Genomic DNA, 11,584 nt, shown 5'->3' on the forward strand with positions numbered 1-11,584 from the left:
ACATTTTTTTATTATTTTTTTTTGTATCGGGCCCATGTGTACCAAATACATCATTATACGGTAAAGTTGCGTATGTTGATGGAATGCGAGGGGAGTTTAGTTGCTAGGCTAGAGAGGGTCATGGGCATTCCTTGAGAACGTGCCAACCGACGAAGCCGTAGATGTGGTTGAATATCTGGGCCTGCCATTTGAGCTCTTGTTGTGGGTCCACTTCCTCCATTTCCTATATACCTTATAATCAATTTTCAACTGAGAACAATTTTTTAATGGGGGATATAACGAGTGTTTGATTCTCTAGAGAGGTTGAGGCGGCCACAGGGTCTTCTGGGTGGGCCATCGCTCGTTTTGTTTGTTCTTGATCATTGAGCTTCCAGAAATAAGAGTCAGCATTCACGTGGAGTGGAATATGTGGGTCACGTGCGAAGAAATTAAATGATGTTGGTGATTTGATATTCCGGTGGTGTGTGACGATTGATACACAGGCACTCAGAAATTGTAGGTGTGACATATATTAACTCAAGTTAAACCGAACTGTGAGAATCACTTTCGCTGCTAAGTCTCTGTCAATCCTATTCTCTGATTGGACGCTTGTTTACTAAAATAGGACCATTGGTTTTTTTTTTTTTTCATTTAAATATAATAAATGTCCACTAATCCAATAGTCATATAATCAAATAAGCAGAATTTTTGGTCCGTGATACGTCTAACTTAGGACCCATAATTTGGACAGCTTAATTTGAATTACTTGTATTCCTAGCATGCAATAGTAATTTCTAAGTGCCTGAATACTTGAATACCGTCCATCACAGTTAGGCCGGGTTTAGGGGTGGTCCAGGTCTGTCCCGTGCCTAGCTTGTTAATCATTTGACTTGAAAATTAGGCATGGGTGTAACCTCCACAAGACTTAAATTCAGGCCCAGGCCGAGCATCCGGCAACCATATATGGGTTTGAATTCAGGCATGGGCCTCAATGGAAAAACTATCGAACTTTGATGTGTGGAATACTAATCATCCACCCTAAGGGCCCGTTTGGCTGGGTGGATTGGAAGGGATTGAATGGTACTAGGGTGGATGGCATGGATTTCTAGGTAGCGATGGTGTTGTCAGTGTATTGTCCTGAGATCCATGGGATTGCTCCATCCACGATTGCTATATCCAGTCTGTTTGGCACGCCCGGCCAATCCCGGGATTAAACCTTCCCATCCCTTCCAATCCCTCAAACCAAACGCGTCCCAGGTAAATTTGAACGGATTAGGGTGGATTGGATGGGATTTAAAGGTAATGATGGTGTTGTCAGTGGATTGTCTTAAGATCCATGGGATTTCGGATCAGATCACCGACTCTGTTTGGCACGCCCGGCCAATCCCGGGATTTAACTACCAATCCCTTTCAATACCATCCAATCCCTTCCAATCCGACCGGCTAAACGGGCCCTAAGATTAGGCCTATGTCTGACCTATGGATGTGACAAGTATGAAGGCCTGATAGGCCTCATGGCTGGATGGCTAAATAACAGCCCAGTGTGTGATTAGATTGTCATGTAATTTCTTTTATGGTGCACCCAAAAAAAAAAGAAGAAAAGAAAAGAAAAAAAGAAGACATATATGCTATCCCAAAGGCTTATTTAATTAGTGTAAACATAAATTAAAGAAATATCATTTTCATGAAAATAACGGTTATTTATTTATTTATTTATAAAAAGGAAAGTTGTTTTCATGAGAATGACGTTTCATTGTTTATTCCATCAATTTCTTAAAAATGCTATTTTCATTTTTCTCTTGTTACTTGAAAATCTCATATATTTTTATTTCTTTGCTCGGGTTTAAGAAACATCATTTTTAAGAAATTGAAAAAAATGAGAAGAAATAATTCTTTCACATATCATTGTTTATTCCATCAATTTCTTAAAAATGCTATTTTCATTTTTCCCTTGTTACTTGAAAATCTCATATATTTTTATTTCTTTGCTCGGGTTTAAGAAACATCATTTTTAAGAAATTGAAAAAAATGAGAAGAAATAATTCTTTCACACACACACACACACACACACACACACACACACACATATATATATATATATATATATATATATAAAATATCCCACGTAGTCGTCACATGTGTCATTGCTCATTTTTTAAGCATCATGCAACTGTTTATCTTCAAGTGCCCTACATATGCCCTACATGTGTAACATGTGTCATCACCCTTCCTTTAGTTACCTAGGTTTCAATGTGTTACACCCCTATTTGCATGTACAACATGTGCCATCCTCATCTTTAAGATGGTCAAAATGGATGTCATCAACCTATCACAGCAGGACCCACAACACCCTTTTGCACCGTAATATGGTGAAAATGTTTTATGAGCCATCCCATTGTTGTGAAGTATGCATGGTGGGCCATAAGTTGTGGGAGGACAATGTACATAATGGACAACTGAAATTGAATATAACTTGGTATTCATAGGCAATTTAAGTATGCATGGTCCCATGCCTAGACGACATCTCACTAAAATGTTGCAATAAAGATGACATGATAATGAGATTTTTGTGAAAATCAATCATTCAAAATGATTTGAAATGAGAATACAAAGGGTCCTTTTGGTAGCAACTATGAGGAAATTTTTTTAAAGGAAATTATAAAAACTTAATTAAGAAAATCTAATTTTATAGGAAAATATTATTTGGACAACCCTATTTATTTTATTTATTTTTCTTACCTTGTTGATTAGATGACATTGTTAGAAAATTGATTTTATGAAATAATGCAATATAATATATTATTAATATAAATTACTCTTGTGACATCAGTCTCATTTCTTCTCTTGACTTTTCATCCTTTGAAAAAAACAAACAATCAGCGGTGTATCTCTCCTTACAGATGATTCAAATCTATAACTGAACCTCCATTAAAATCAATGCATACAAAACTTTAAAAAAAAAAAAAAACATTTAGCATAAAAACTGCTTACCAAAATGGCCCATTTTGGTAATTTATTCCCGAGAGCAACGCGTGTCTACAAAGTTCATTTCTAGGTGTCTACCAAACATGCCCTAAGGATATGCCATGATTACTGATTGAATGGCCATGATGGGAACTATCTCAAGGCCACTAAAGCCAGCACTGTTGATGAGCACTTTCCATTCTTCTTCAGTCCTCTCCTTACCACCTGTGGCCACCATCATGTCAAGGTCAAGACTATGTTTACTTCGAATCAAATCTTCATCATCGTCTTCCAAGTCCAAGATGATTTCCACTATCATCACCTTTCCTCCTACTTTTGGGATTGCATCCTTGCATTTCTTCAGAATCTTAATGCATCCGTCGTCTTGCCAGTTATGAAGCATAAACTACAAGAAAAAGTCCAAGCTCATGAAAATCAATGAAACATAGAAAAACTAGAAGTATGTTTAGACTCCACAATTCTTCATGCACTGAGAAAATTGTTACCTCCCTGTTTTCCGAAACATGGGTGAGCCAAGCATTGCTTGAACACTCTCAAACATTTTAAAATATGAGATGTTTTGAAAATCGAATATTTCATCAAAATCCCCATGGAAATTAAATTTCACACCTGTTAGATACTTGAGTGTGCCATAATCTCATATTTATTCTAGCTGTGATATGCTCACTCGACTTGTAACTTGGCCAAGTCAATTCGGCTCGGAGTATGAGAGTGGCTCAGCCGAGTCACAGTGTCAACTCAGCCCGCCTTGTCAAAGCTCTTTTTTAACTAGAAGTAAAATAATAAATAAATAAATAAATAAATAAATAAATAGGCTGGATTTCTTCTCACAGATTTTCCTAACTTGTAGGAGAATATATCATGGAGTTATATTTGCTATTCCCGAGATTCAAACACTTACCTTTTGCTTTGATACAATGTCAAATAACTACTTGTTCTAAAAGCTCGAGCCATTAGAAGATGGTATATCAATTTATATCGAGGAATTTTAACTAACTAACCATAGGTTGATTTGTAGACATATAATGAACAATTAAAAAGAAAAAACTCAATAAATTCAATAGATACATGTTCATTAACCAAGGGTTAGGATGGAGTTGATCTGATGTTAAAGGCAGTGACCTGGGTGGACCGCATAAGTTGGATGGTGTAATTTGAGCCGTATCTAAAATTTCATGCATTTGAACCATCACTCTGCCAAGTGTATATATAATCCCCTAAATGGAAGGTTCCTCTGTCACGGGATTTTTACTTTTTTCAATTTGCAAATGGGGGTATTTTGAGAGTAGATGGCACAAATTTGGGTTAACCTTACATATAGGTTTGGCCCACTTGATGAATGGATCCCCATGTTTTTCACTCTAGGAGTGAGAAGCCGATACTCTTGGAATCATGACTCAGTTTGTAACTTCACTAGAGTTGATTTGGAGCCGGACCATGTGACCTTGCGGTCCTTTAGCCAAAGGGCTTGTTTGTTAATGAAGTGACCAAAATCATTCCCATCTAACCTCAAAAAATTATTAAATTCATTTCGGAAAAAAAAAAAAAAAAAAACTCATTAAGGGCCCGTTTGGATTGTAAGTTGCTTAAGATAAGCTACTAATTCCACAAACAACTTATCTTATTTTTTTTTTATTAAGTAGATAAATATGTTTGGCAAACAACATACTTATCAGATTTTCCTTTCTTTCGTCTCTCCTAATGCCTTTTTTTAGCTACTTATGAAAAGTGGAAAAGCTAGAAAAAATTAACTGAAGTGATCATCATGTAATTTCAAGTAAGATAGTTATTTATAACTAATCATAAATCAAATTTATTTGAAATAAGTCACTTATCTACTGTTGTAAGTAAAAAAAAGTAACTTATTTTGTGGTATCCAAATCGACCTTAAATGACAATATAACTCTTGTTATTTGACCATTAGCCTACTTAAAGAAACTAGTTGATGAAAGTTACCTTTAACAAAATTGCATCTGCGTTTGGTACAAACTCAAACATGTCTCCTCCAACAAAGGACACATTAGGATATGCCGGTGCGGTCTCTACTACATGAGGGAGATCAAAGACAGTGCATTTCAAATGTGGGAAGGCCTCTGCTACCATATTCATAGCCATGCCAGTACCTCCGCCAAGGTCGACCAAAGATCCAATTCCCTCAAGAACATGACCACAACCTTGTATGAAGGCTGGCATGACCAGCTTAGTGTCGCTCGCCATCGCATCGTTGATGAGCCGGTTAACTTCTGGGTTCTTTCCAACATACTCCCAAGCACTCATCCCATGCATCTCTTCGAGCAGCGTGGGCCCACCGCTCTCCAAGGAACAACAACGGCTCAAATGATGCCAGCAGCCCATGCCGACCGCCTCATTGATGATCGCTAAAGCCCAATTGACAAGGCTCTTCTCACCATCTTTTACTAGGAATTCACCTAACTGAGTTAGTGAAAACTCATCTTCTTCAAGTGTAACATTTTTTTGTAGCAGGCCCATGTGTACCAAATACACCATTAGACGGTGTAAGTTGCGTGTGTTGATGGAATTTAAGGGGATTGTAGTTGCTAGGGTGGAGAGGGTCATGGGCTTTCCTCCTTTGGAGCCATGGATAGTGTCGAAGATGCCCAGCTCGATCGCACACTTGAGAACGTGTGAATTGACGAAGCTGTAGATGTGGTTGAAGATCTGGGCCTGTGATTTGAGCTCTTGTTGTGGGTCCGCTTCCTCCATTTCCGATATAGCTTGCAAGGAATTTGCCACTGAGAAATTTAAATGGGGGATGTAAGGAGTCTTTGCTTCTCTAGAGAGGTTGCGGAATCCACAGGGTTTTGTGGGTGGACCACTGCTCGTTTTGTTTGTTCTTAACCAACGTGGATTAGGTGGTGTGGGCCACTGCTCGTTTTGTTTGTTTTGTCGGCGCGGATTTGGTAGTGTTGCCCACGCCTCCCCTAGAGGCGGTGTGGTGATGTGTTGGGTTCTGTGGGGTCCACTGTGATGTATGTATTTTATATCCACACCGTTGATACGCTTTGCCAGTTCATTTCATGTAATGTGCAAAAAAGATGAAGCAGATCCAAAGCTCAAGTGGACTATACTACAGGAAACAGCGAGAATCGTGACAACCACAGTTGAAATCTTCTTACGGTCCAGCATAATGTTTATTTACCATTCAACTTGTTAATAAGGTCAAAAAGACCTGGATGAAGGTAAAACACAAGTATCAGCTTGATCCATAACTTTTGTGGCTCCAAGAAGGTTTTAACGGTTAGCTGGCGTTCAATCACTACTGTTTCTTATGCTGTAGTCCACATCGCGAAAAATGATGAATGAACGGCATAGATATAAAACACATATCACTGTGGGCCCAACAGAACCCAACACATCTCCACACCACCGCTGGAGGTGATGCGAGCAAAACCACCACATACGCCAGAGCTCTTGACAACGTGACATTTTACAAATAAGAATATTATAAAGAGGCGGGCGCGGCTTCGGTGGACTCCAGAATCCACTGAGGTGGCCGGATCCCGGGCTGTGGGCCCACCTTGATCTATGTGCCTTACATCCACGTGGCACCTCTGTTTTAAAAGCTCATTTTAGGAAATAATACCATAGATGAAACAGATCCAAATCTCAGGTGGACCATACCATAGGAAATAATGGTGATTAACTATTAAAATAGTTTTGAATTTGTGACCTTACGAACAGGTTAGGTGGAAAATAAACATTCAGGTGGCCTCAGCAAGTTTTTAATTATGGTATTCAATAATCATTTTTTTTATATAATGTGGTGTGGTCCACATAAGATTTGGATTTGCATCATTTTTGGGATAATATATTAAAATGAGCTGTCAAAACATATAAAAGGCGTGGATGTGGGACCCACAGGATCCGCCCACCTTGTGGATCCGGAGATCGAAGCCGCGCACATAAGAGGAGGATTCACGTGGAATGGCAGACGTGGTTCACGTGGGAAGGAATTACTACGGGTCGTTGTTTGATACTCTGGCGGACGTGTGGCGATGGATACACAGGTACTCAGATATTGTACTTGTCGCATATATTAACTCGGACGCCGATTAGGTGGTGTGGTGATGCGTTGGACACTGGGTACCCACCGTGACGTATGTGTTTTATGTCCGCACCTTCCATCCATTTTGTTAGCTTATTTTAAAGTGTTAATTTAAAAATAAAGTAGACCTGAAGCTCAAGTGGACCACACTGCAGGAAATAGTAAAGATATTGACAACCACCATGGAAATATTCTTAGGGTCCACCCTAATACATTCTTAGGGTCCACCATAATACCAACTCACCTAAAACTTTTATAAACCCATACGTAGTTTTTAACGGGGGTATTTAATCACCGGTGTTTCCTCTAGAGTGCGAAAGAGAAGTATTTTGGATAAACAACCTACTTATCACTTATCTTCTTCTTTGATGTAGAACGTGTCACATATACATTTCCAGCATGGTTGGGCCAAAAGAAGGTGGATTGTAAATTGATCATAACTTTTGATCTGGAAATCGTTATCAATTTTTACTAAAACAGGCCATTCGAGGTGAACCGAGCGTCTATCCGTTTTGTGAGAAAACGCACGCTTTCAGCTCAAAAATAAATTTTTAAGGAAAAATTACTATTTTTAATAATTTCAAATTTTTAATTTTTTTATTTTTTATTTTTAAAGTTTTAGATTTTCTTCTTTTTTTTGAAATAACTTTTAATTATCTCAGGACTCTTTTAGTAAAAGTTTATTTGAAATTTTTATTTTTAGAAATTAAGTTTTATAAGAGTTTTATTAGAATTGGGATTTTTATTAGAGTTAAGATTTTGGTATTTTTTATTGTTACGAATTTTTATCTATATTAATGGTTTAACAGAGACACATAAACATTAGATAATTATCAATCAAATTATTTCGAATTTCTTAGAATTATTTCTATTTTCTTCTCCTCGTGGATTCGAGGTTTCTCTCCCCGAGGAAGACGATGCTCGACCTCACGTCCTTAGCTGCATCATCTTTAGTCTTTCATATGCTTCTCTTCAACAACATATGAAAAGTGAAAAAAGTATAAGAATTTAACTAAAGTGAATAATTACTTTTAAGAAAAAAAAGTTACTTACAATTAATTATAAACCAAACTTAAATAAGCAACTTATTTAGTGGTATCCAAATAGGCCCTTACTGTGGTCCACTAGAGCTTCATGCCCTAAAATAAACTAGCAAAATGGACAATGCGGATATAAAAATTGTATACATCACAATGGGCGCACAGCGCCCAACACATCAGTGGTGTGGGCAACACCACCTGATCTTCATCCTGTTAACTCAAACTAAACCGACCAAATTGTGAAACCCACTGTTGCTGCGAAGTCATAATCCTAAAATTAGATCGGCTGAACAATCCCAATCTCTAATTTGTAGACACTTGTTACCATTAGATTTTTCATTTTTTAAAATTTTTTTAACCATGCAATAAATTTCCACTAATCCAATAATCAGATAATCATATAAGCAGAATTTTCAGCTCATGATACATCCAACCTAAGACCCATAATTTGAACAGTTTAAATTGAATTACTTCTATTACAAGTATGCAACAGTAATTTCTAAGTGCCTGAATGCCGTCCATCACAGTCTGCCTGGGACCAAAGTTCTTCTCATGCACAATAAACAGCAGTTAGGCAGTCAATGGCCCAGTTTTGGGACGGTCGAGGTCTGTCCTGTGCCTAGCTTGTTAGTTATTTGACTTGAAAATTAGAAGTGAGCCCAACTTCCACTTCAGGCCCAGGCCTAGAATCCAGCAACAATAAATGGGCTGGAACTCAGGCATGGGCCTCAATAGAAAAACCATCAAACTTTGATACCATGCATGGCCCACCAATTCATCAACCTGGGATTAGCCCAGGTGTGATCTATGGATGCAACAAGTATCAAAGGCTAATGGACCTTATGGCTGGATGGCTAATCAACAGTGCTGTGTATTATTAGATTTTTCATGTAATTTCTCATATGGAGCAAAAAAATATATGTGACATCCCAAATCAACTTGAATATCCTTAGTGTACATATGCAATATTTAATAAAATGATTGCAATAAATCCATTGAATTAAATACTTCAACCAAAAAAGAGAAAATTTCGAATCTCTAGTAAGCCACAAATGTAAATATCACAAACAAATAACTTGCTAATATTTTTTAACAATCCATTTAGATGGCTATTCTTTAAACTATTTGGATCATTCTTTTGGTGTGATTTAATTAGTGATATATCTAATATTTGCTTTGTTTCGGAATAACATTAATGTGACGCGTGTATGGTGGACATGTGCCACTCTCCAAGTAAGCTCAAAATGCCTTTCACTCCCATTTACTACCAAATCCTCTCTTGTAAAGATAATTTCATTTACATGCACATTTATTCCTATTTCAATTCATTTACATGCATTTAGTTCAATCCAAATACCATTTACCTCCATTTATTTTCAATTCCACCCATTTACCTCTATTTACTCCCATCCATACGGCCTCATGCAACATATGTGATGTGTGCTAGTGACTATCCATAGGTGGTGAAAGCCCACTACCGCATGTGGTAGACTCTTGCTCGGGTGGTAGACTCTCAGGAGTTTCCACACCAGGTCAAGGGTTCCCGTATCTATAGGTGGTGAAAGCCCACTACGGCGTGAGTGTGTGTGGGGGTGTGTGTGCGTAGGTGAAATAAATAAATAAAATGAGTGCCACCGGCTACTTTCAAGTGCTTCACAGGTACAAATGTCCATTTAGGTACTCCACACGTGCTATGATCCCTCTTAAAGCACTATATAAATGCTAACGTACAATTATACCCCATATGTCGCCATCCATCTTTAAGCCTTCCACATGTGTCGTATACATATGTCATCATTTATTTTCAAGCATCCCACTTATGCTGATGTCTCACATGTACTAATGTACCACATGGATTACATGACACATGCCACGATTCATCTTCAATGAATGTTTGTGTTACTTTCTATGTTTGAGTTAAATTTTTGTGGAAAAATATTTTTCCAAACAGTATATTTAAAGTGAAGAAATTTTTTCCGATTAAAAGAAAAAAGAAATCTTATTAAAAATTAATAAAGGAAAACTAATTTTCATTTCTCATTGTGTTCTAAAAATGATATATTTTTTAAGATACCATTTTCTTCAAAAAAAAAGTTTCCACAAATCCAAACAGGCTATATATTTATTGTGACAAGGACACAACATACCCCACAGCTTAACAAATATCATCGAGATTTTGAAAATCTCACGTATTTTTGTGAAAATTTTAGCTAATAATATTATCACAAAAATTTCACCAACTTGGTACTTTTTAAATTAATGATATTATCACAATTATATTGCGAGATTTTCTCAATCTTGGTATATATTTTTTTTAACTTTGTTAATTTTATCATGAAAATATTGCTATTTTAACAGAAAAATATTTACAAGTTAAATCATTCAATTTACACCTAAATAATTTTAAATGATTTAATAATTCATAATCAATGTTTTAATTTTTTTATTTTTAATGAAAATTTTCAATAACATCACAAGAAAAAAGCTTCATAATCTAAAAATCTTGAAAGGCTGAGAAATTGCTTAGAACGAGATTTGATGTTATGCCCCCTTATCCTATGTCCCAAGATAAACCACCCGCTTTTATATCTCACACACACCCTGTTGCGCAGCACGCCAACAACGCAGTGAATCGAGATCCAATCTCCGGTCTCACCCACAAACGATAAATAAGAAGAAATATAAACTAGAAAATGAATCAAAGCATTCTAAACAAACCATAAGACAAAATATACATGAAAAAACCCTAACAAGGGTAAAAAAACCACGGACGCAAACTTCAACTATGAAAAAAATAAAGATTACAAGGCAATATATTAACCTCTCCCTTGGAAGTACAGAGAAAACCCTTTGCCCACACCTTGGAATAACTCTCATGATACCTTGGAAAGCCCTAGGGACCTCTATTTATAGTTTAGGCAACTTCCCTTTCGCACCCTTGCAAAAATCGACTCAAAAATCTGAAGTTTGCATCAAATCCGGAAACGAATCTGAGTAACCTCGACTGGTCGAGCAGGGGCCTCGACCGGTCGAGCACCTCAAAATCCAAAAACTGCTGCTCGTTGAACTTTGAGTCGAGTTAGTCCTCGACTGCCCAGATGTGGCTCCACATCTCAACAATCTCCCACTTGGAGACACATCGCCATAAACCTTTATCTTCTTCATCCGGAGTGCACCACCTCCCCATCTTCAAGCCTGAAGACCAATCAAAGCTGAACAGAGCTTCAGCTTCTCCCGTGTGACCGCCTTGGTCAGCATATCTGCAGGATTCTCACTTGTATGAATCTTCTCTAGAGCAATCAATCCATCTTCTAGTAACGAACGTATGAAGTGATATCTAATGTCAATATGCTTGGTCCTTGAATGAAAGACTGAATTCTTAGCCAAGTGTATTGCACTCCGACTGTCACTATACAGCTTGCAATCTGCTTGCTTCTTACCCAACTCTTCCATGAAACCTTGCATCCACACCATTTCCTTACACGCTTCTGTAGCCGCAATATATTCTGCTTCC

The 11,584-nt window shown here is 37.4% G+C and overlaps 1 protein-coding gene across 1 annotated transcript; it reads right to left on the reverse strand.

Annotated features, from left to right (window-relative positions):
• Positions 1-2,966: 2,966 nt before the first annotated feature.
• LOC131218590 (scoulerine-9-O-methyltransferase 2-like) lies at positions 2,967-5,804 on the reverse strand. The gene is made up of 2 exons (XM_058213219.1): positions 4,921-5,804; positions 2,967-3,349 (listed from the first exon to the last, which is right to left on the reverse strand). Exons 1-2 carry the CDS (start codon positions 5,686-5,688, stop codon positions 3,053-3,055), a joined length of 1,065 nt encoding a protein of 354 aa, XP_058069202.1. The 5' UTR covers positions 5,689-5,804; the 3' UTR covers positions 2,967-3,052.
• Between the last annotated feature and the right edge of the window lie 5,780 nt (positions 5,805-11,584).

This window comes from Magnolia sinica, chromosome 1 (genome assembly GCF_029962835.1).
Source record: "Magnolia sinica isolate HGM2019 chromosome 1, MsV1, whole genome shotgun sequence".
Classification (NCBI taxonomy): Eukaryota; Viridiplantae; Streptophyta; class Magnoliopsida; order Magnoliales; family Magnoliaceae; genus Magnolia; species Magnolia sinica.

What these genes read in the sequence shown, in the direction of transcription:
- LOC131218590 (XM_058213219.1), bottom strand. Translation starts at nt 5,688, where the DNA reads ATGGAGGAAGCGGACCCACAACAAGAGCTCAAATCACAGGCCCAGATC. An exon ending in CAGATGCAATTTTGTTAAAG is followed by an intron (nt 3,350 to 4,920) that starts GTAACTTTCATC and finishes TTTTTCTTGTAG; the next exon opens with TTTATGCTTCATAACTGGCA.